Below are 27,186 nucleotides of genomic sequence, written 5' to 3' on the forward strand. Positions count from 1 at the left end.
TTTCGTCGAGTACCCAAATCTAAGTATTCAAGCTTAAATACCGGGAAAATGATGCATTTTATAACATAAACTTATTAAACATTTGTCAAAGCTCATTGAAATATCTATCAAATAAGTGCCGAAAAAGTTGATAGCATTAAAGTTTATGCACCAAAAATGTTTCAAAATGTATCTTTTAAAAAAATTTCTAAAAAATGTTATTGTTTTTTTGTAAATAACTCCGTTAAATTTTAGAGTAGCAAGTTCATCTAATAACTGGTTAAAATTTTTATTCCAAGAGCTATTAACAAACGTCAAAATAGTCATTTACACCTCTTACTTTTTAAAAAATAAAACGTTAATTGGCCCCGGTTACATGGTTCTCGCAGCAAAATTGAAATTTTAAACGTTTCTATCTCGGTTATTTTTTGCTCTACAAAAATAGTAAAATAGGTAAAGTATTTGTTACAGAAAAAACTAAAATTTAGTCATTTATCATTTTTTACGTATATTGAGTATTTTTGGAGTTATTATCAAAAGAAAATGAAAAGTACGATAATTCTAAAAATTCTGATTTTTTTAAATTATACCTTTTTTCAAAAATATGCATTCTAAACCGATCAAATTTGTTAAAATAATTAACTATGATAACATAAAGAAATTCTTGTGAGGATTACTACAAATTTTAATTTCTGCGGAAATGGCGTATGTTTAGTTTTTAACTTTTTCCTAAAAAAATCGAAAGGGTTCTCTTATTTTCATCATAACTTGCTTAATTTTGATGCTATTAACTTCTACTGAAGCTCATTTGATAGGTATTTCGAAGTACTTTGACAAGTGGTTAACAAGTATATTCTATAAAATGCATCGTTTTCCCGTTATGTAAGCTTGAATACTTAGATTTGAGTACTCGTCGAAAAAAATATACATTCAATTACCCATAACTCACTTTAAAATAACATTAGTTAGTTCTTTAAGTAGTGAGTGTATTAAATTTTTTATTATCTTTAATTTTGGTAATAATAGCTTTTTTACAAAAGCTTACAGTTTTTGAGTAATACGTGAAAAACAGTTTTAAAACGTGCATTTTTTTAAGAAAAAATAAAATCTTTGATATTTAGTAACTCAAAAAGTATTGATTTATGTTAATAACTTTATATAACAAATTTTGCTTAGAAGTTGCCCCTCTATCGATTTCTGGTATCATTTTTAATAAAAAAATTTCACCCCCGAGAAGGGGTGGCAACCACCCCCAGGGTAAAAGCGCAAGTTAACATCATGTCACCTTTGTTCCTTGAAGTATCTTCTAACTACTTACCAATTTTCATGAAAATCGATGAAGGTTTAACGAAATCGGAGGTGAAAACCTTCAGTGACTCCACTATATCTAGGCCACATAATGAGAGGAGAAAAGTACTCTCTGCTAAGACTCATCATCCAAGGAAAAATCTCGGGAAAGAGAAATGTGGGACGTAGGAGGATTTCCTGGTTGCGAAATTTAAGAGAGTGGTATGGGTGCAGTTCAATACAGTTGTTCAGAGCTGCAGCCAACAAAGTTAAAATTGCTGTGATGGTAGCCAACCTCCGATAGGAGACGGTACTGCAAGAAGAAGAAGTGTGGATCGCAACTACAAATTAGATGCAGAAAATAACAACGAAAAACTAGCATTCATTTTAAAAGACTGGGCCTTCAACTATTTATTGTTATAGGTAAAAAATAATTATAACAAATTATTTATAGTTATAATAAATATTTCATGATTATGACTAATTGTGAATTATTCAAAAAATGGGTAGATTTGGGTTACCTAGATCAAATGTATTATTATTAAATTCCTTCCTCTCATTCTACTGAATTTTTGACCTATCACTTTGTTCGTGAAATAGTCTAATAAAATACCACTCGTGATTTAATTTATTTTATAAGTCTGTCTTTTATTTCTAAACTCAACTGAGTTGCTTAAAGAAAACACCACTCGTCCTACGGACTCATGGTGTTTTCAAGCAACTCAGTTTCGTTTAGAAGTAAATCGACAGACTTATCGCGAAAATTGAATCACTAGTGGTATTACTATTGATAATATAACTGCTTTATTTAATTTGTGTAAATTTAACCAATCTAACGCTTTTTCTATTGCTACCGCTTCAGCAGTATATATTGAACAATGTGTTTAATTTTCAAGGATTCGCTTTTATGTGGAATGTAAACTGCACAGCCTGTGGCACCATCCTCTTTTTTGGAACCATCAGTATACATTATAACGTGATCATTATAGTCACTCAATATGGATTTAAGTAAGACAGAATTTATTTCTGTAGATTCTGTGAACTTTGGTATAATGACTTTTGGTTTATTTAACATTACCTGAAAATCACCTCTGTATATTGGTAATCTTTTTTCCCTACCATAGATGTTAGAATAATCGTAAGTTTCTAAGAAAGCATCAGCAAATGGGGAAGAATTTTTTATGCGCCAATAATTATTTGAAAGATTTTCAGTTGATAACTCATACAGTTGTCTAAGTAGATTATTATTGTTCAATCTTAACTTTAAAATATGTTTAATTGCCGTCATTTCTCGACGATTTTGAAGAGGCATTTCGTTACTTTCAGCAAGTAGAACAGGGCTAGGAGTAGACTTCATAGTGCCCAAGCATATTCTTAGACATTTGAACTGAATGCGATCTAGAGTAAATAAATGTGTTTTACTGGCAGCACCATACAGAATGCAACCATAGTCTACAATAGATCGCACGTAGGCTCTGTAAAACAGAACAAATATTATTATTTGAGCTATTTTCAAGCAATTTCTGCAAAAAAATTTGAGTCACCTCTCAAAGTCCATCTCAAAACAGATGCGCCCTGGACTACAAGCAGTTCTATTCATTCTTACAATCAGTTTCGTTCATTCCTACTGTGAACGTATTTTATATTAATAATTACTGAATGCATTAGCCCACTGTATGATATTAATTGATTAATAATAATTTTTTAAATCCCCCTTTTTTGTCCTTAACCTAATAGACTTTATTTACACTGTGTGATTTCTCATATGATTTCACTTATACAGTGCACTGGATTAAGTGTTAAACTCCCCCCACCCCCTTATTAACTTATTTATTTTTAGCACATAAGCAAAACACTTGGACAAGTCTATTTTTAAAATAATCAAAGTATATTATAACATCAACGTTTCGAACTTTACACGATCCCTCTTCAGGTGACAGGCGTAACTTTGATTTTTTTAAACGGGAAAGTACGTCATGTGACAGCTCATTTAAAAGCATTTGAAATAGTGATTCCATAAATGTATAACACTTTAATCCTTTTTGAGAGCGCAGGTGCAAAATTTCGATCGAATTATTTTTAAACGCATTAATTTTTTTTTAATCCTGAGAAAACTAATAGGTACTTTTGAAAAATTTAAACGTAAAATAAAAGATTCCATTATTACCGAGGGCAAAAAGTCCCTTAGAATAAACAAAAAGTTTCTTTTGAATGGTATATTTGAAATTAAAAATCATACTAAATTTTCTCTTTTTCACCCCTGTGACTTATTAAAATAATCATTATAGAAGTTCTCAGGGACTTCAGACCCTCGATAATACTGTAATATTTTATTCTGCGTTTAAATTTTCAAAAATACTAATTAGTTTTCTCACGATAAGAGACACACGAAAACTTCCTTCTACTACGGTCTACACTTGGAAACGAAATAAGTTATTATTCGGCACTTCGGTTGAGGTAAGAGCATTGTTTGACAAAGAATTCTTTCTTAAACAATGATAACACAGAGAAGCTAGGGGTATCACGATAAGGAAAAGCCGTTACATTTCAAATGGTCAAGCAAAACATTTATTGTCTCAACAACTACGATTATTGTCACAATAAACGCATTGATTGTGGGTGTTAAACGCAATAGTAGATTGATTAATGCATTTGTTGTCACAACAATCAGCTTACATCTATACAATAATCATATATTACTCTATATTAACAACATTTGTACATTGTTTTAATGAAATCTGTACGTTGTCACAATAAACCAAGGTACAGTAGACTCGCGATTATCCGAGGTAATTGGGACCGTGACTACCTCGGATACGGAAAAACTCGGTTAACACTGAGATTGGTTATATTGGTAGAAAAACACGTAAATAATCATAACTGTGGATATTTTAATGACAAAATTAATACAGTACTATCGGACAAACGAGTCCTGGCGGCTGACCTTGCCCGAAAATACACAGCGATAAATGCACAATACGACAAGGTCACGTGCCACGTCTCGCTTGTTCGATAGTACTGTCTATAAAAGATAAAAACATTTACCTTATCAATATTACTGTTTAAAAAAGTCTTTGATTTTGCATAAGCTTTATTCCTCTTTTTGATTTTGAATCGGCGATGTTGCGGCAAGGTTGAAAATTGTAACTCACCTGTTATTACTTTTGCCTCGGTTAACCGAGGGGCTCGGATGACCGAGACTCGGATAATCGCGAGTCTACTGTAATTGCTTGTCATGTACGAAATCAAGAAAGTGAGTTGCTGCCACAATTAACATTATTTATTAAATATACGAAACTAAGTTATTGCCTGAATAAATTGAGTGTTATTGATTAATGTACTCTAGTTATTTTCACAATTATTATTCAATCATTGTGACAATAACCAAATACATTCGTCAATGTCTAATAAAAGTTCGTTGAACCAACAAATTAAATTGTTGTTACAATGAAATACTATTCAATAATCACTGTTAATCAATATTACGAACTAAATTTTTTGAGTGCAGAATCCCGTGGACGGGATATCAGCGATATCTAACCACAAAAACAGACGAACCACTCTGCAGCTCTACTCTGTGGGTCCACAAAGTAGTTGAAACAGGCGATTTTTTAGCCCCATTTTTTAGCCCCAATTATATTGTAATAAATTTTAAAGTCAAAAGGCAGATATCGAGCACTGAATTTAATTAAATCTTGCCCAAGTATACTTTCGCTCACAAGAGCATCCTCAGGGGCATCTGAAATAAGTAAAGAAAACGCCATTGTAGAAGAGGAAAAAAGTTACAGACTTCGACAAAAAATCGAAGGTGATATGATAAAAAGTACAAAAACGTTTCTAGACTTACTTCGTCAATAAAAAGAAGGTATCCTCGAATGTCATTTTATTAATAAATAATTTTGGTGGCAAACTTAAATTAACATCTAACTAAACACTGAACAAGGGACAAAACAGATAAATTAAATTGCCAGTAGGTTCTACATTTTACAATATGGAGGCAGAATGAAGAATGAAGTATTACTTTTTCTTGATGACAACTTGATGAAATATCTGAATAGTTTTGCTTCCCTTTCACTTAATAAAAATATTTTCTATCAAACAAACAACAAACACAAACATATCAAAATAGCGGGTACCAAAATATAAAGTCACTGCGCGCACGCTAAATAATGACGTCACTGGCTTGATGAAGTTTAATTCGCGTGTACCTAACTTTTTTATTTGCGTACACGTTAGCGTGTACCTAGACACAGCGGAATATAATTGCGAAACACAACAGAATTTTACTTTTTGACAAAAATTTTATTGATAATAAGATAAATTTTGTACAATATTTTTAATAATTAAAGTAAATAAATTTTAATTTCACTCAAATAAATAATCGATTGCTGCCATTGACCACTTACATTCAATCTCGGTTAATTTGATTAATTATCGCGGCAGGTAAAGTAACATTCCTCTTTCAATACAACAAAGTGTTACTTTACTGCCGAAAATGAGGGCAAATGAGTACAATAATGAATGATTTTAGTGAAGTTTGGCGATAAACAATGATTTTAAACAAATTCGCAAAAATACATAGTTTTTTCACTTCGTACAATTTTTTTTTAGATGCGTTGGGCCTTTTTTCTCTAAAATTGACTGTTGTCGAGTTATTAGCGACTTACAATTTGAAAAACGCCAAAATAACCATTTTCAAGGTTTATTAACTCGGTTAAAGATAATTATTGTGAAAGTCGAGCGAGCGGCCATGGAGTAACGGCATAATCGCTGGCCTCATACGCCAGTGCACGTGGGTTCGAGCCCTGCTAAAGACAAACCATTTTCATTTTCAATAATGACACGAGCCGTCTCACCGTGCCTCGGAGAGCACGTTAAACAGTCGGTCCCCCTGGGCTAGTGTACATCGACACTAGTTACTTGAAACAGGGTTAAAGATGTAATTGGCGCCGGAACTGTCCGAAAGGCAAATATGCCATACGATATTATATATTATGAAAGTCAGAAACTAAAAAAAATCATTAAAGCTACCTCTATAAGATCCTGAAGAAATTTTTGTCATTATTTCATTAATAAGATATTATTTTTAATTATCAACAATGAGCGCTAACCATGTATTGAGGCGGCCGTCAATGTGAGTGCGAGTGAGATTGACCATTGGATGGCTGGAATGGTGCATCTCTTTAGCACTCACTATTGACGGCCGCCTAATACGCAGTTAGCGCTCATTGTTAATAATTAAAGATAAAGCTTAGTAATAAAATAGTGACAAAAATTTCTGCTGGATCTCGTAGAGGGGGCTATAAATTTTGATTTGGTCACTTTCTGACTTTCATAATAATGGATTTTAACCGAGTTATTAAGCCTTGAAAATGGCTATTTTCGCATTTTTCAAATTTTAAATCGCGTATAACTCGACAACCATAATTTTAGAGAAAAATCACAAAATACCTTTTTTTGCTCAGAATAACCCAAATGATCTAAAAAAATTGTTCGAAGTGAAAAAATTATTTTTTGAATTTGTCTAAAAAAATTGTTTAAAAAACAATTTATCGATCAAGGTACTGCCTGGCACCCAGTAGATTTGTTATAAGGACCTCTTTTTGAGTAAGTTTGTGTAAAAAATTCGAATTGGAGTAATTAACCTAACGGGGGCGACGATACAGCCTAGACTAATTTGAACATATTCAGTAACATTTAATTTCTAGAATCGGCTGTTTGTGTGAATCAGAATCAACTTTTACTAAATGGCATTGGGAAGAGTATACTTTTCCTAGTTGGAGTCTACTTTTACTAGCAAATGTTGAATATAAATCTTCATTTTATATTTATAATCAACTTTTACTGAAACCAGCCGTTAGAGTTGACTCCAACTAGTTGGAGTCAACTCCAACTGGATAATCAACTTGAACTGTAACATAAGTTTTAATTAAGTCCAGCTGTGAAACAATTGACCCCAAATGAGCTTGGCTAACATGTAATGTGTTATGGATGATACAAATTTAAAGAAATGTAAAACTATTAATGAATATAGACTCAGTGCTGGAAAACCTATACAGCCGAGCTGGGACTCCTGCGAGGTGATGCTGTAACAAAGTTTTTGAAAATTGGTTTAAATTTAGTGCAATTTAAATTGATTTGAAAGTTAGGGCAATGTGAGTTTTCATTTGATTCCCTGGTAATCTCTAAATCCTCCAACAAATTCAACTCCAAGTAGTTTTTCTTCCTACTGATATCATGCAAAATGGACGAGCCTGTATTAATATTGAAATTATGTTTGCTGGAATCTAAGTGTTGACCGAAACTTGAAGAATTTGGTCTTTTCAAATGTTCTGTAATTCTCGTTGACAACTTACGAACGGTTCTACCTACATAGGAAGCATCACAATCATCACATCTCAATTTATATATACCACTCTTATCCAAGGTGTTATCACAAGAGGATGCTCTTGTGAGTGAAAGTATACTTGGGCAAGATTGAATTAAATTCAGTGCTCGATATCTGCCTTTTGACTTTAAAATTCATTTATTCGAGCATTCAACCATTTCCTAATATATTGTAATAGACGCCACAGTGGCGAGAATCGGCGACCGTAGCCAGCCACTGTCGCCATCCACTGTCGCTCGTGTGGAATGGCACGTTTAATTTACATAAGAATTTACGGCTAATTATCGAAAGCTAATTTGTGGATCCACAGAATAGTTCCCGGAGTGGATCGTCTGTTTTAAACCTTAGCCGTAACTTCTTATGTAAATTACAGGTGTCATTCCAGATAAGCTGTCGCCACTGTCGCCAGCCACTGTCGCCGATCCTCGCCACTGTGGGGTTCATTACAAAATCATTGGGGCTACAAATTCGCCTGTTTAAGCCACTTTGTGGATCCACTCAGTAGCGCGCAGAGTGGTTCGTTTGTTTTTGCGCTAACGAACGTGTGCTAGAAACCATGCACAAAGAGCGAGAATTGATCAACATAAAAATATTTTCTTGTAGTATTCTTAAGGCTATGGGTACATAATTCACAAATATTCCCTACTTTTTCTGTCTTTACACGGCAAATTACGTGTAGTAAAATTCACACTGGTATGGAAACTGCAGATGTAAACATTAGGTTGACAGTGACATTGTCATTAGAAAGTTAGAGATGGCTATTTCGGTTTCGTTCAGTTTTTGAATGTTCTTGGATAACCTTTACTTGTATAAATGATAGGATTATTTTTTCACTAATTATGTATTCAGTGGTTACCATTATTTATATACTATACAAATAGTCGAAAAAGAAAAGAAGTTTATTAGCGGAAACAGAAGACCAACTTAAGATATGGATGAACATATTATCAGAAGAAATTCACAGGCTGTTAAAGTCATTCTTCAGAGTTCCCAAAGCTTCATATACCTGGAGAGAGAGCTAAATACTCAACTAGACCACTGAAAAGAAATCATAAGACGAATTGAAATAGCAAGGTCTGGTTTCATGAGCATGCGTAAAATGCTCTGTAACCCCAAGCTATCAGTCACAATAAGATTGAGAACACTAAAGTGTTATGTGTGAATATGTGGTCTCTATTACCAGTATGACGTTAACAAATTGAATTTATTCGAAATATGGATGAATCGCCGAATGTTAAGAATAAGCTGGGCCAGCAGAACCACGAATGAAAAATTACTAAAAATAATAAACACACATCCTCATCTGGTCAATACTATCAAAATTAGATAGACGTCATATCTAGGACACATAATGCGCCATAGGGAATTTGAGCAGCTTCAGGTAATATTAAATGGCAAGATCGAAGGTAAAAGGGGTTAAAGAAGAAAGAAAAAACCTTGGCTCCGAAACATCAGAGATTGGACCCACACAACAGGAAATGACTTAATTCATCAAGCCCAGAATAGAGAGAAATTTGCCATATTGACGGCCAACCTCAATAGAGAAGTCATTTAGGAAAAGGAGCCGAAAATATCATTTTATTATTTTTCTTCGAGACAAAAAGCGTTAAAACTCTCCGTAAAAAGCGAAGCCTTTAATTATAAAATCTCAAAATCATCTTTTAAAATATGAAGCCAACATTTAATAATTCACTCAAGAAAATGGGCGGAATGCATAAAACGTATTAGAAGCTATTGCTTCAGCAACTAGTCACTACTTTGTAGCATTTTCTGTTACATAAAAGTAGGTGCGTTTGTTGAGAAGAACTTACTACACAACAGAAGTACCTACTACTGACCAGAAGTATTTACTAAAAAGCGTAGCGCCAGCCGTGTCTGCGTTACACCCATCGTGATGGAATTAGTTTTCCATGTGCTTGTGATTTGTGAATTCACATTTTTACGTACCAAATTATTAGAATTGTACATGAGTAAAAATGAGTGACTCAGATCCGAAGCGACAAAAGAGTTACGCGAGGTTAAAAATGAACAATTGTTATTTGTTAATCTTCTTCAAAATTATTAAATTTTATTTGATAAAAGAGTGACCCAAAAATTAAGAATCTTCTTCTTAGTTTGTAAATTTTTCTATGATAAACATTCATAAGAGTTGTCATATTGTAATAAAACAATACCTACGCCGAAGACGTCCACCCACCAACTTCGCTTAAACTGAAGCAAAATACTACTAAACAAGCACATACTTCAAAAGCGTAGTACATTCTTCTATGTAGGCTGGTAAATAGTAGAAAATACTACGGAGAAAAGCAAATGCATTTTAAGTGTAGTGAAATATTCAAAAATGTAGTACGTACTTGAAGCAATAGCATTTAGTACATTTTATGCCACCATGGGCACTTTACTTTATAGCTAAACTCGTACCTATTTACGGTTATCGGAACAAACTCTTATAAAATAATACTTTTATTTGAAATTTAATGACTTGAAATACTTGGATTTTCCATAAATAATATATAAACAATAAATAACTTTTTATTAATTGTACGCCTTAAATCAATTATTATTTTTCAAATACACTATCAATACTATTTAATAAACAACTCTTTGATTGATTTTATTATCATCGTAAAAGCGTTAAAAAGCAGTAGCAGAATGAATTGCTATATCAAAATAGCGGGTCGGACACATCTCTACTTGTCACTGTCTTGAGCCTTGTCATAACATTATATTCGAATGAGTGCGTTGTATGACAAAGATAGCGAATGTTCGATTTCCACGGACTTGGTGTCCATTTTTTTCGAATCCGGAAAAAACTAATAAATATTTTTAAAAAATTTAAACACAAAATGAAAAACTAAATTATTATCGAGGGCCGAAAGTCCCTTATAACATATAAGAAGTTTCTTTCGAATAAGATATTTGAAATTAAAAATCACACTACATTTTCTCTTAGTTTTTCACCCCTGTAACTTATTAAAATAAACATTATAGAAGTTCTCAGGGACTTTCGGCCCTCGCTAATAACGTAATCTATTATTCTGCGTTTAAATTTTTGAAAAATACTTATTAGTTTTCTCAGGATTCGAAAAAAATGAATCCCCATTTGAATAGCATTGCAGCCGAAAATACGTACCGATCCTCTTAAGTTAAATCATATTTTATATGGGATTAAACTAAAATTGAGTGTAAGGACAATTGCATTTTACATTTATGTTTTTAACGTTATTTTGATTTTCAATTAATCGAGAAAGCCACTGCGCATCTACTAAGAAAAATATTCTGATTCGGATTTTTTGCACATTCTTGCTCAAAAAGGACCCCTTTTAACAAATTTGCATGTTGCCAGGTCCAAAAATGGGTCAAAAATTTTAAAAATTATGAAATCGTCCATTTTTAACCCTCAAAAACGATGTGAAAAACTAAAAATTCAATGTTGCCAAGGTAGGCAGATATTCTTTATACATCGATTAATGAAATTCCGAAGAGCCTCTTGTAATACAATATCGAAAACCCCTTTGTTTTTTAATTGTTAATCAAGCGGGGGCGACACTATTTTCAACATTTGCATAATATGTAATCGGTGAACATTAAGTTTCAGTTTAAAAAAAAATTGTTTAAAAAAATATTTGACCCATTTTTGAGCCTGGCAACACGAAAATTTGTTAATAGGGAACCTTTTCAAGTAAGATGGTGAAAAAAAATTGAATCAGAATATTATTCCGCACATATATTTACGCATAATATTACATATAATGTTGTATACATACGTGTAACGGTTGAAAATAGTTCAGCGGCCGCTTGATTAGCAATTAAAAAACAAAGAGGATTTCGATATTGTATTGCAAAGAACTCTTCAGGATTTCATCAATCAACATTTATATAATATCTGCCTACCTTGTCAATATTGAAATTTTCAGTTTTTCACATAGTTTTTCAGGGTTAAAATGGCCGATTTCTCAATTTTCTAAATTTTTAATCACATTTATGTCAAAAACTATCAACTTTAGGGAAAGGTCACTAAATATCGTTTCTATTTGGAATCATCCAGAAAACCAAAAAAAACTTTTGGACCTAGCAACATCCAAATTTGTTAAAAGGGGTCCTTTTTGAGTAAGATTGTGCAAAAAATCCGAATCAGAAAATTTTTCCTAGCGGATGTGCAGTGGCATTCTGGATTAAATCGCGATATCGTTTTCAAAAAAATATTTAACATAAAATTATCTAAAATTTTGTAAAAACCGGTAAATGTTTTTTTTGAGGTTTTAGATTAAAATGTAGTTAACTGTGGGGTTTCTAAACCTATATTAAATGATCGCATAAATCATTCATAATAAAAAATAAAAACAGTACCTTTTAAGACGAACTAATATCACCAATTTACGATTTTCTTTGCCTATTATATTGTATGATAACTTTCTGTCACTTATTTCCACCATGATTATCAATAACGAACTAAAACTCTATGGCAAAATATGTTAAGATTTTATAATGAATATTTTTATCAGTGGCGTGGTAATAACTTTAGTCTGTTGAATATTTTAACCATATAAATATAATGTAAATCAATATTTTTCAACAAAAATATGAATTTAAATGTTGCTTATTGTTAATAGATTCACAATAATTGTATATGCATACATAAAGAACATACAGAAAAACATTACTATTTAGTATTGGCAATTTAGAGATAGCTTAATTTTTAAAGAATAATTTTCTTATACCGGATTTATACTCAGCACTGTTCGACAGGGAATTGGACAAGGAAGTGGGCAGCGTGAATGAGTAAATAGCTCACTCGCGCTGCTGCTCGTCATGCTATTGCTATTGCACCTAAATACCCAAAGAGTCGGTTTTCTGTGGCGGAAGTCAAAGGGAGGCAGCGCGAGGACGAGTGGGTATTCACATTCAACTACTATCTCTCTCACTTGCCGCCGGCAAAGCGGCAAGTGAGTAAGGGATCAAGAAGATGCTGTCATCACATTCGTTTCTTGTGAGTCATTCGGTAATGAGTTTTGAAGATATTGGCGAGGAACTATGTAAACACCTCACTCGCATCGATATCGTATTTCGGGCAATATTTGCGTCAGCGGCAGCAGCAGTGGCAATAGCTGAGTACAAAGCCGGCATAATTCCGGATTTACAATCCAATAAGCTGGATTTATACTCAGCTATTGCCACTGCTGCTTCCGCTGACGGAAATATTGCCCGAAATACGATATCGATGCGAGTAGTCCACTGAAATATTCTCAACTGCTCAAAATTGGCAAAGAAGACGAAAACCTTTTGCAAATATGTTTTCGACCCTCAGGAATCCGAATCTGAAATTAGTTTTGCGAAAAAATGCCGGTAAATCCGGAAAAGTCGTAAAATAGAGCTTTTCTGCGGTTTTATTGAAAACCACAATAGCTAGCGGAAAAATAATCAAACCATCGTATTTATTGGACGATTTTACATAAAAATAGATGTGCTTTTTTGCGAGAAAATGCCGGGAAATCCGGAAAAATCGTAAAATAGGAATTTTTCGCAATTTTCTCGGCAACTACAGTAGATAGCGAAAAAAAATTAAACCATCGTGTTTATTGGACGATTTTACATAAAAATAGATGTGCTTTTTTACGAGAAAATGCCGGGAAATCCGAAAAAATCGTAAAATAGGGATTTTCCGCAATTTTCTCGAAAACTACAGTGGCTAGTGGAAAAATAATCAAACCATGGTGTTTATTGGACGATTTTACATAAAAATAGATGAGCTTTTTTGCGAGAAAATGCAAGGAAATCCAGAAAATTGTTAAATAGGAGATTTTACGCAATTTTCTCGAAAACTACAATAGGTAGCTGAAAAATAATTAAACCATCGTGTTTATTGGATGATTTTACATAAGAATAGATGTTTACTAAAAAATAAAAGTAATCCCAACGATAAGGAATTAAATTCTTGTGTAAAGTGATAAAAACTTGTGTGATATCGAATGTAAACAAAGCAGGTTTTACAGTAGGTGGAAACAAAACAATATAATATTATTGTGAATGGTGTATTTCTGCAGGAAAATAAAGCATATTAATAAACAGAATCAGCTGAAAGTAGAAAACTTTATTATAATATAACTAATGTTATTATAAACAGATAACCAGGGCCGGATTTTGATTTTTACCTAGGAATAAAAGTGCTGGAAAATTAGTAACGGCCAGCGCGGGCGCGAGTGGGAATTTGAACTGTAAGTAGAGTTCTCCACGAAACTTCACCCGTGACGCATTGACTAATAACTCTAGCACGAAAAATAACTAGGAATTAAGAACAATGAGTTCAGATAGCGAATTAGCTGATGAAATGAAAAGGAGAAGGGAAGAGGAGGAACATGATGAAAATGATGAGAGAATTAGCAATGGATATAAAAGACATAAAAAAAGAACAATATAGATCTGGAGACGAAACCACACAACTAAAGAATGAAATTAAAGAACTGAAGATCAACAAAGCGGCTACAAAGATGAAATAAAAAAGCTGCGAGAAACAAACGAAAAAGCTATAAAACAAATAGGTCGATTAGAAAAAGAAATTAGTAAAGCAAATGAAAAAATAGAGAAATTGGAAAATGAAAGAAAGAGGAAAAAAGTAATAATCGTCATCATCAGTGGTGCTACAGCCCTATGAAAGAGCCTCGACCTTCCCAAGTCTATTACGCCAGTCAGTCCTATCCATTGCCAACCGTTGCCAGTTTGCTGCGCCTATTTTTCTCCCATCCTCATCTACGCCATCTTCCATCTAAGTTTTGGCCTACCCCTATTTCTACTTCCCACCGGTTGTGACATAAGGATTCTTCTAGGAGGGTTGTTATGCTGTGATCTTGCTAGATGTCCTGCACATCTTAGTCTTCCTATTCTTATAAGAGGTACTACGTCTTAAAAAATGTAATAATACAAGGAATAAAAATTGATACAAATGATCAGAAAGTTTTACGAGGGGCTATGGAGAATTTTATAGAAACAGAGCTACAAGTTTCAGTAGATGTAAACGGAGCAAGGAAAATAGGAGAAAATACTGTCATAGTGGAACTTACAGCGTGAAAAATAAAATAGGAATAATGAAAAATAAAGGTAAATTAAAAACCAAAAAGGACGAAAGAATCTATATTAATGATGATATGTCAAAAGAAGAAAGAATTATCCAGAAAGAAATTAGAAGCAAAGCAAGAATCCAGAAAAAATGTAAAAATAGGATACCAGAAGCTAATCATTAATGGTGAAATATGGACATGGAATAGCAGTCAACAACAACTCATAAAAGAGAAAAATATACAACCAAAAAACTAGCAATACAACTAATATAAAGCAGACTGAAATAACGGAGACGACATGGCAAAATAAGGCTACACGAAATAGACAAAATGTACAGATTATTAATGAAAAGAAGCCCGTAAACGAACATATATTAGTAGGAACATGTAATGTAAGAGGAACATACGAAGAAGGAAAACTGAAACACCTAGTAGATGAATGCAAAAAATATAAATTCGAAATAGTAGCACTACAAGAAACGAAACAATTAGGCCAAAACTCAATGGAAATAAATTACTATTTATTTTTTAATAGCGGAGGGGAAAATAGAATGTTAGGCACAGGATTTGTAGTAAACAAAAAGTTGAAAGATCTAATCGTTGATTTTAAACCAATTTCAGAGAGAATATGCATACTAAGAATAAGAGGAAAATACCAAAAAATAACATTTTTAAACATACATGCACCGATGTGGGGTGTAAGAATGTGTTATAGAGGTAGCACCTTTTATTGGAACGACCACATGAAACGTCATCGACGGGAGATTGTTTTTGATAACTGGTCCTCATAAGGCACTCATCTCTCACCACTTATGGCTTCACGTGCCACATCCCGGGCAACTGCATTGGTCTGCAGGCTAAACTAAGTGAGGGTAGCCAGACATGGTGATAGGTTGGACAGTGGCAGCTTGTTGTTACAAAACTGACCATGCGGCGAGGATAATAGCCACAGAAACGGCACATATACAGCGTTGCAGAATTCAAAGGGAAACCAATGCACTATTTTCCCAAGAGAATTTCTTCCCATAACGATGACAATTTCAGTAAGTGAAGATGGAATATGTAGCGATCCGACTCACGCCATCTCGGTTTCGGGTCGGATGGTGTGAAATTTGCTACCGGCGGCCAAGGTGTGAGGGACAAGGCAGCTGGCAGAAATTGTGAGACTGAATCCAAATTTTCATTTAATTTAAGAAAATGTCAGCGAATTGGTACATGGAACGTCCAGGGACTGATCCAAAACCCAAGAAAGTTACACATAATTGAAAAAGAAATGGCAGACCACAATCTTTCGGTACTGGGACTCTCTGAAACTCACTGGAGAGGTAAAGGGCATTTTAAAACAACTGCTGGCAACGTCGTCTATTTTTCAGGCCCAGATAACAAAAGTACAAATGGAGTCGCAATAAATGTACCCTCTAAACTTAAAGACTGCGTAATTGGATATAATACTATTGATGGCAGGATAATATCCCTTAAAATGAGAATATCCACCAATAACCTACACCTTGTCTAGGTATACGCTCCTACAACAGCTGCACAAGAAGAAGACATCAACAGGTTCTATGGTCGTCTAGAAGAAACTGTTCGCGCTATTTCGAAACGTGAACTCATCATAATTTTAGGAGATTTTAACGCCAAAGTGGGGTCATCTAATGAAAATATTGAAGGAGTGCTGGGCAAAAATGGACTGGGAGAGAGAAATGAGAATGGCGACCGTCTAGTGGAGTTCTGTGTAAAACAACATCTTGTAGATCAACATCATAGACCTAGAATGTAGAAACAACAAGGAATCAAATAGACTATATCCTAATAAGATCAAGATGGTAGTCGTCGGCCATCAACTGTAAAACATATCCTGGCGCAGACTGTGAAAGCGATCATCAACTACTCCTGGTATTGAACGTTCGACTTCGTTTTTAAAGTTCCCAAAAGAAGACCCCAGAGAAAAGTCATGTCTCTAAATCCATCAAAAATCAATGACTTCCAACACAACTTAGAAGAAGCTCTCTCTTTAGACCAAGTAGATAGTGACCCTGAAAGCACTTGGATTTATTTCAAAGATAAGGTAATCGACGCTGCAAAAGACTGTGAGACAGCGGTTTCCACTGGCCGTAAGCCATGGATATCCGATAATACGTGGACTGTTATTCAACGCAGAAAATAACACAAAGCTAGACACGGAACAAACGATGAATACAGAGATTTATCGAAAGAAATCAAAAAACAGTGCCGCAAAGACAAAGCTGATTACATCTCTCAAATATGCAGAGAGATAGAGGAACATGGCTGTCGAAATGAACTGAGGGATTTATTCCAGAAGATCACACTCCTTACCAGAGAATTTAAACGTCAAACGTGGTCTGTAATAGATAAGGAAGGTAATCTAAAGACCGATACTGACGAAATATTGGAAAAATGGCGAAACTACTGTGACGAGCTATATAAAAATAAAGAGGTATCAGCAGAAAATCAGTGGCCCTCTAACTACCCTAGAGAACCTACTGTCTTATTCGCTGAAGTCAAAGATACAATTAAATCACTAAAGAGAAATAAATCCCCAGGCATTGATTCAATACCATGTGAAATACTACAGTTACTAGGTGACAAAGGACTACATATCATCCATTCTATCTGTGTCGCTGTTTGGAATTCAGGAAAATGGCCATCTGATCGGTGCACCTCAATTTATATCCCACTACACAAAAAAGGAACTACTACCAGATGTGAAAACTACCGCACACTGTCACTAATAACACATGCTAGTAAAATCTTGTTGCAATCATCAAAAACAGATTAAAAACCTATCTACATTACCAAATACCTCAGGAACAAGCGGGATTTGTAAAGGGTAAAGGTACAAGGGAACAAATCCTGAACCTGAGACAACTTATTAAAAAGTCTAGAGAATTTCAAGTACCTATGATTATATGCTTCGTTGACTACCAAAAGGCATTTGATTGTGTAAGCTGGATAAATATGTGGTCAATTTTAATAGAAATGGGCGCACCAATGCACCTGGTGACACTTATTAAAAATCTGTACCAGTCTAATATAGCGATATTACGACTAGATCAGAAGTTCTCAAACCAATTCAAGACCGAGAGAGGTGTTAGACAAGGATGCGTGTTGTCACCTGACTTATTTAACATTTATGGTGAACATGTCATGAGGATGGTTTTAGAAGGATGGGCCTTTAGAAGGATAGGAAAATCTCCAACTTGAGATTTGCTGATAACACTACACTTATAGCAGCAAATGAGCAAGAAATGTTTGATCTTCTGCGAAGAGTTGAGCACGAAAGCAATAAAGTTGGTCTGAAAATCAATAAAGCTAAGACAAAAATAATGGTGGTCGACAGATTCGACACTATTCAACTGACTAACATGTTACAGGAATACCAGATAGTAAACACCTTTGTCTATCTCGGGTCTAGTATAACTAACGATGGCAACTGTGAAGCAGAAGTTCGGAGACGTATTGGTATGGCAAAAAATGCGATGAGTCGCCTAACTAAAGTTTGGAAAGACAGATCTATCTCTCAAAATATCAAGATGAGACTGGTGAATGCCCTTGTATTCTCAATATTTCTATACGGAGCAGAGACTTGGACTCTTTTCGCATGCGAGCACCAAAAAATTGATGCCTTTGAGATGTGGTGCTGGAGAAGAATGCTGCGCATACCATAGACAGCTCATAGAACAAACGTTTCCATTCTAAACCAACTCAATATTAAAAAAAGGCTGTACACAATATGTCTGCAACGAATTCTGCAATTCTTTGGTCACGTGGTTCGCAGAGGTGACGACAGTTTGGAGAGATTAATAGTCTCTGGAAACGTTCCGGGGAGAAGATCAAGAGGACGACGCTTACCAACTAAATGGTCCGATCAAATAAAGAATTCAGCTGGAAACTCATTCTGCGAAGCTCTTAGAGTAGCTGAAAATAGAGACCAATGGAGAAAAATTGTTAGGAATATTGGAAGAAATCACGATCCTCAGTAATGGGGAAACGACAAGAGGGAGAGAGAGAGAGAGAGATGCACCGACTGAAAAGAAAAACATAGAGATAAAGGAAGACTTCTACAGTCAAATAGATACAGTATTCGAAAATATTCCCAAATAGGATATAAAAATAGTACTAGGTGATGCTAATGCCAAAATAGGAAAAGAAGAAATATATACACCCACCATAGGAAAATAAAGTCTGGATGAAACAACGAATGAAAATGGTCACCTCTTAATAGATTTTGCAAAAGAAAGAAACATGATCGTTATGAGCACGTACTTTCAACACAAAAGAATGTACCAAGGAACATGGAGATCACCACATGGGAAAACCATAAACCAAATAGATCATGTGCTCGTCGAAAAAGACATGGAAAAATGTATAAAGAACATAAGAACATATAGAGGACCAGATGCAGACACAGATCACTTTATAGTCGGAATACAACTAAAACAGGTTATTCCAGTTCTTAGAAACCAACAGAAAAAAAAGTACAAAGTAACGAAACCTATTAGACTACTGTCAGATAAAGAACAAAGTAAATATGAAAGACTAGTCACTAGAGAACTGGAAAATATTGCAGAAAATGGAAACATCGAACAAAAATGGACGCAAATAAAAGTATGTATGACCAAAGTAGCGCAAGTCAGTAATAGAAATATACAGGATGGATTCAAAGAATGGTTTGATAAGGAATGTAAAATAGAACTGGATGAAAGAAATAAGTTAAGACTCAAAATAATGCAAGTGAAAACACCAGAGATGGAGATAAAATACAAAGAACAAAGAAAACGAACTAAAAGAATCGTAAGAGCAAAGAAAAGAAAGTACAACGAAGATAAATTGAAATGCATAGAGGAAAACTATGAAAATGAAGAAGTCAGAAACTTATATCAAGGAGTAAAAAAATGAGAAAAGGGGGTTCCAAAGAAAACCTGTACACTAAAAAAGCAAAAATGTAAGGAATTTAGTAAGCGACGAAGAAATACTGAACAGATGGAGAGAATACTTCGAAGAGCTTCTAAATGAAATTCCCATAACAGAATATGCAGAATAAGAAGAAGAAGAAGAAGAAGAAGAACCGAATGAAAGTATTGATCAGGAAGAAATACAGGAAAGACCGCCTAATGAAAAAGAAATAAAAGAAATAATAGAGAAACTAAAGAAAAACAAGAGCCCAGGTAAGGATGAAATAACAGCGAAATGTTTAGATATGGAGGACCAGTATTAATTAAGCATTTGGAAAAGCTGATAAAAGAAATTTGGGAACAAGGACACATACCAAAAGAATTGACTGAAGCCACACTGTGTCCAATTCACAAAAAAGGAGACTAAAGTTTATGCCATAATTACAGGGGAATAGTCCTACTAAACGTTGCATATAAAATACTTGCAGTACATATAAAAGACAAGATAACACAAAAGATAGATAATGACATATAGGAGAATATCAATGTGGATTCAGAAGAGGAAGCAGCACGGTGGATCAAATTTTCCTACTGCATGAGATACAAGCGGAAAGCTACGAATACGGGAATTCTACAATGGCCCTTTTCATTGACTTTAAACAAGGTTTTGACAGAGTTAAACGGAAAGAAATATACAAAGCACTATGTGAAATTGGTACTAGTGAAAAATTAATAAAGATGGTAAAAGTTACACTCAGAGGAACAGAGAACAGGGTTAAAATAAATCGAAAGGAAACAGATAAGTTTAGGGTCGGTGCGAGGGGTACGACAAGGAATAGGAGGAAAGAAGAAGAAAGGTAAACCGAAAACCAGATGGAAGAAAGATGTTGAAAAGGACAATTTTCTGACTTCTTCATTTTTATAGTTTTGCTCTATGCATTTCAATTTATCTTCGTTGTACTTTCTTTTCTTTGCTCTTACGATTCTTTTAGTTCGTTTTCTTTGTTCTTTGTATTTTATCTCCATCTCTAGTGTTTTCACTTGCATCATTTTGAGTCTTAGCTTATTTCTTTCACCCAGTTCTATTTTACATTCCTTATCAAACCATTCTTTGAATCCATCTTTTATATTTCTATTACTGACTTGCGCTACTTTGGTCATACATACTTTTACTTGCGTCCATTTTTGTTCGATGTTTCCATTTTCTGCAATATTTTCCAGTTCTCTAGTGACTAGTCTTTCATATTTACTTTGTTCTTCTTCTGACAGTAGTCTAATAGGTTTAGTTACTTTGTACCATTTTTTCTGTTGGTTTCGAAGAACTGGTATAACCTGTTTCAGTTGTATTCCGACTATAAAGTAATCTGTGTCTGCATCTGGTCCTCTATATGTTCTTATGTTCTTTATACATTTTTCCATGTCTTTTTCGACGAGCACATGATCTATTTGGTTTATGGTTTTCCCATGTGGTGATCTCCATGTTCCTTGGTATATTCTTTTGTGTTTAAAGTACGTGCTCATAACGATCATGTTTATTTCTTTTGCAAAATCTATTAAGAGGTGACCATTTTCATTTGTTGTTTCATATATATATATATAAATATATATATATATATATATATATATAATGGATTTCTACGGCTGTCGCCGCCTCTCCATACCCAGCTTCCAATTTTTTCTATCGTAACACATATCTTTATCTAATTGCCTCGAATCCATTGCCTCCTGAATATTGTCCCTCCAGCTTCTCCGTGGTCGTCCTCTTCTTCTTCTCTCCGGTGGGACCCAGTCTAATATTTTTCTCGGTCAGCGAGTCTCATTCATTGTTTTAACGTGACCGAACCATGTCTCTTTTCAATATCGTCTATTATAGTTTTTCCACCTTCATACGTTCTCTAATTGTTTCATTTCTTACATGTCCTAATCTCGAAACCTGACAACTTCTCCTCAAAAAGTCCATTTCTGTACTAAGTAGCTTCTTTTTATTTCTTGCACTTATGTCCCAAACTTCTACACCGTAGATTGTAGCAATCTTCATTATACTTTCATATATTCTTCTCTTTGTTTCCTTTCTGATATCTTTGTCCCATAAAATTGAATTGATCTAGTGATGCTTCTACCTTTATTGATCCTGTGTTGTATTTCATCTTCACTATTTCCTCGTTTGTTAAATATAGCTCCCAAATATTTGCATTGTTTTACACCAACAATATGTCCTTGTTCCAATGGTAGGTTTTCAATGTCTTCGTTTCCCACTATGAAGTATTCTGACTTATCCATATTTATTACTAATCCTCATTGTTTCATGCAGACTTTATTTTCCTATGGTGGGTGTGTATATTTCTTCTTTTCCTATTTTGGCATTAGCATCACCTAGTACTATTTTTATATCGTATTTAGGAATATTTTCGAATAAGTACTGTATCTATTTGATTGTAGAAGTCTTCCTTTATCTCTTATGTTTTTCTCTTCAGTCGGTGCATGTATGTTTATAAATGTTATTTTTTTGGTATTTTCCTCTTATTCTTAGTATGCATATTCTCTCTGAAATTGGTTTAAAGTCAACGATTAGATCTTTCAGCTTTTTGTTTACTACAAATCCTGTGCCTAACATTTTATATTCCCCTCCGCTATTGAAAAATAAATAGTCATTTATTTCCATTTAGTTTTGGCCTAGTTGTTTCGTTTCTTGTAGTGCTACTATTTCGAATTTATATTTTTTGCATTCATCTACTAGGTGTTTCAGTTTTCCTTCTTCGTATGTTCCTCTTACATTCCATGTTCCTACTAATATATGTTCGTTTACGGGTTTCTTTTCATTAATAATCTGTACACTTTGTCTATTCCGTGTACCTTTACTTTGCCATGTCGTCTCTGTTATTTCAGTCTGCTTTAGTTGTATTGCTAGTTTTTTGGTTGTATATTTTTCTCTTTTATGAGTTGTTGTTGACTGCTATTCCATGTCCATATTTCACCATTAATGCTTAGCTTCTGGTATCCTATTTTTACATTTTTTCCATTATGCCTCTCTACCATAGCCTTGCTTCTAATTTCTTTCTGTCTTTCTTCATTTCACATATTTCATTACTTCTATTTTGTCTTTCACGCTGCTAAGTTCCACTATGACAGTATTTTCTTCAATTTTCCTTGCTATATTTACATCTACTGAAACTTGTAGCTCTTTTTCTATAAAATTCTCCATAGCCCCTCGTAAAACTTTCTGATCATTTGTATCAATTTTTATTCCTTGTGTTAGTATATTTTTTAAGACGTAGGGCCGTTTGTTCGAACGCTAATCAAAAATGATCACTATCAAATATTTAATTACTGTCACCAATTGTCAATGTCAACTTTGATTGGGTTGCTGAAAACATAATTGATTATAATTATGAGATTAGTTAATCAATTAACATAACAGTTATTAACATAATTGATTAACTAATTTTATAATTGTAATCCGTAATTATGTTTTCAGCAACCCAAACAAAGTTGACATTGACAGTTGGTGACAGTAATTAAATATTTGATAATGATCATTTTTGATTAGCGTTCGAACAACCGGCCCGTAGTATCTCTTATAAGAATAGGAAGACTAAGATGGGCAGGACATCTAGCAAGATCACAGCATAACAACCCTCCTAGAAGAATCCTTATGTCACAACCGGTGGGAAGTAGAAATAGCGGTAGGCCAAAACTTAGATGAAAAGATGGCCTAGATGAGGATATGAGAAAAATAGGCGCAGCAAACTGGCAACGGTTGGCAATGGATAGGACTGACTGGCGTAATAGACTTGGGAAGGTCGAGGCTGTTTCATAGGGCTGTAGCACCATTGATGATGATGATTATTATATTTTTCCTCTTTCTTACATTTTCCAATTTCTCTATTTTTTCATTTGCTTTACTAATTTCTTTTTCTAATTGACCTATTTGTTTTATAGCTTTTTCGTTTGTTTCTCGCAGCTTTTTTATTTCATCTTTGTAGCCGCTTTGTTGATCTTTCAGTTCTTTAATTTCATTCTTTAGTTGTGTGATTTCGTCTCCAGATCTATATTGTTCTTCTTTTATGTCTTTTATATCCATTGCTAATTCTCTCATCATTTTCATCATTTGTTCCATTTCGCTTATGTTTTCTTCACCTGTTTTTTGTAATGATATAGCGGTTCTTTTTGATTTTTTGCTGGGATATTCCTCCTCTTCCCTTCTCCTTTTCATTTCATCAGCTAATTCGCTATCTGAACTCATTGTTCTTAATTCCTAGTTATTTTTCGTGCTAGAGTTATTAGTCAATGCGTCACGGGTGAAGTTTCGTGGAGAACTCTACTCACAGTTCAAATTCCCACCCGCGCCCGCGCTGGCCGTTACTAATTTTCCAGCACTTTTATTCCTAGGTAAAAATCAAAATCCGGCCCTGGTTATCTGTTTATAATAACATTAATTATATTATAATAAAGTTTTCTATTTTCAGCTGATTCTGTTTATTAATGTGCTTTATTTTCCTGTAGAAATACACCTGTCACAATAATATTATATTGTTTTGTTTCCACCTACTGTAAAACCTGCTTTGTTTATTTCCGATATCACACAAGTTTTTATCACTTTACACAAGAATTTAATTACTTATCGTTGGGATTACTATTATTTTTCAGTAAACATCTATTCTTATGTAAAATCGTCCAATAAACACGATGGTTTAACTATTTTTCCGCTAGCTACTGTAGTTTTCGAGAAAATTGCGTAAAATCTCCTATTTTAGAATTTTCCGGATTTCCTTGCATTTTCTCGCAAAAAAGCACATCTATTTTTATGTAAAATCGTCCAATAAACACCATGGTTTGATTATTTTTCCGCTAGCCACCGTAGTTTTCGAAAAAATTGCGGAAAATCTCTATTTTACGGTTTTACGGATTTCCCGGCATTTTCTCGCAAAAAAGCACATCTATTTTTATGTAAAATCGTCCAATAAACACGATGGTTTAATTATTTTTTCGCTAGCTACTGTAGTTGTCGAGAAAATTGCAAAAAATCACTATTTTACGATTTTTCCGGATTTCCCGGCATTTTCTCGCAAAGAAGCACATCTATTTTTATGTAAAATCGTCCAATAAACACGATGGTTTGATTATTTTTCCGCTAGCTATTGTAGTTTTCAAGAAAACTGCAGAAAAGCTCTATTTTACGATTTTTCCGGATTTCCCGGCATTTTCTCGCAAAACTAGTTTCAGATTCGGATTCCTGAGGGTCGAAAACATATTTGCAAAAGGTTTTCGTCTTCTTTGCCAATTTTGAGCAGTTGAGAATATTTCAGTGGACTATACATCAGTTCCTCGCCAATATCTTCACAACTCATTACCGAATGACTCACAAGAAAGGAATGTGATGACAGCATCGTCTTGCTCCCTTACTCACTTGCCGCTTTGCCGGCGGCAAGTGAGAGAGAGAGAGAGTAGTTGAATGTGAATACCCACTCGTCCTCGCGCTGCCTCCTTTTGACTTCCGCCACAGAAAACCGACTCTTTGGGTATGTATGTGCAATGGCAATAGCATGACGAGCAGCAGCGCGAGTGAGCTATTTACACATTCACGCTGCCCACTTCCCTGTCCAATTCCCTGTCGAACAGTGCTGAGTATAAATCCGGTAAGACATTTAATTACAATCCGTATCTGCACGCCGGGTTATGTCCTGGTTGGGTCAGAGAGAGCAGCATAATATATGCCTCCTGATGAGAGATTAATAACACTAATAAGTTTCGAAACCGGTAGAAGTGCTTGCTGCACTCTCTGATTGAACTGGAATATGATGCGGCTGTAGTTTCGTGTTGCAACGAAATTGAAAATGGTTATTCATTTTTGATTTACATGTTTACTCTAATTGGAGTACGAAGGGAACCATTCTCGGTGGAAATTTACCGCGCTGAGCAGATGGGACGTGAATTATAAATTGTAAAATTCCCTCATCTTCTTTAGTCTCAGCATCCGTTATGGCTTGCAATTTGTAGAAGCCTCGGAGGTGTAACCAGAGAAGGTTCCCAATGTTTTCAGTCTGGTGGGATGTAGAGTAATATTTTTAGTATTATGTGCTATTTTATTTAGTATTATGTGTATTTTATGTGCTATTAGATTGAAAACTTAGTTTTCTTCTAATAATTTTGTTCTTACTTTTCTCGACTTTCATGTTTTATTTCTTTTGGAAAGTTCAGGTGTCTTTCCATTTTTTTTTTGTCGTTTAGTCACTTTTGTTCTATAAAACTGCTCTTGTTCTTATAGGCGAGGCAATGAAGCAGTGAAAAGTCCAAAACCTATCAAATATTTGCAGTTGGATAAATCTCAATGAAACTTTTGCATTCGATTGGTAAGATCCTTAGGAAACTTTGTGAATAGAAATGATGATGACGAAATGAAAATTGCATTATTTAACAAGGAAAATATATTTTCCAAAGGCATTTCGAAGTGATGAAAAATGATAAATTTGTAATTCGGAAATAAATAAAAGGAATGAGTTTAATATTAATACTTGGGAGTTTTTGGACTCCCTGAACACGAATATCATGACGGAGTTGATATTTGAGGCATCTGGTGCCCAGGATGAGCCTCGTCTCCTGTAGTTGTATGGAAATTCGATACAGAATGAGTGCAAACTCATTACTCGGGGGTGTAAGCTCATAACGAATATTATGTCGACGACGGTCTCCGAGTTACTCCTCCAACTGATTTTGTATCGAATTTCCATAAAACTGCTGTAGACGAGTCCCCTTCTGAGCACCAGGTACCTCAGTGACCATTACTTACTTACTTACTTACTTACTCCGTGGCGTTACAACCCTTCGTGGGTTTTAGCCGACTCGACAACATGCCTCCACTGTTTTCTGTCTTGAGCAACCTCCATCCAATTCTCCACGCCCATAGTGCTTAGGTCTCCTGCTATATTTATTATCTCGCTATTATCGATAATATCGATATTATCTATTTATTTTTATAGAAATACTTATATTATATTATTTTTATAAGAATGGCGTACTTTTTATGCTTTACCGACAGTGGAGGATCCAGCATCTTTAAGAGGGGGGTGCCAATTGGCTAAATTTCTATAAAAATAAAAGAATATTTTTATAATCTTTGAATATAATATCACTTGGTTTGAGAGGGGGGAGGTGATCACCCCCATCACCCCTCCCTGGATCCGCCACTGCTTAGCGACCACCTAAGGGTAAATATTGTGCTATTAAGGTAGCATTAATGCAATAAAATACGTGTAGGTGGCGAAAATATGCAAAAATTTATTTTGGGATACCACTGTGGCTTTGGGGCGCAAAGATTGTAAAATGTGCATAAGTCATAATTTGTAGGTTACACTGTGTTGTTTTATTTTACATGAGTACTTTATCAATAAAACGAATAGATGACGAAAAAAAAAACGAAAACTGGAGTCCGCCAAAGCATATATGAGGTTTACGGCGCCACTGTGCCGTAACGATTGCTTATACGAAAAAAATTAATAGGGCCTAATTTTTAGAGTAAATAATGGTCTTTAACCTTGTATAAGTTTTGTTTAAAAAGAATGCA

General features: G+C 34.4%; 1 protein-coding gene across 1 annotated transcript in view; it reads right to left on the reverse strand.

Annotated features, from left to right (window-relative positions):
- LOC126890768 (lysophosphatidylserine lipase ABHD12-like) overlaps positions 1-12,102 on the reverse strand; it is a 193,835-nt gene extending 181,733 nt beyond the window's left edge. Inside the window, exon 1 of the mRNA XM_050659952.1 lies at positions 12,005-12,102. Within this exon, the coding sequence (XP_050515909.1) occupies positions 12,005-12,090 (86 nt within the window). The 5' untranslated portion in view covers positions 12,091-12,102. The remainder of the gene's footprint in view (positions 1-12,004) is intronic.
- Between the last annotated feature and the right edge of the window lie 15,084 nt (positions 12,103-27,186).

The sequence above is a fragment of the Diabrotica virgifera genome, chromosome 8 (genome assembly GCF_917563875.1).
Source record: "Diabrotica virgifera virgifera chromosome 8, PGI_DIABVI_V3a".
In the NCBI taxonomy this organism is placed as follows: domain Eukaryota; kingdom Metazoa; phylum Arthropoda; class Insecta; order Coleoptera; family Chrysomelidae; genus Diabrotica; species Diabrotica virgifera.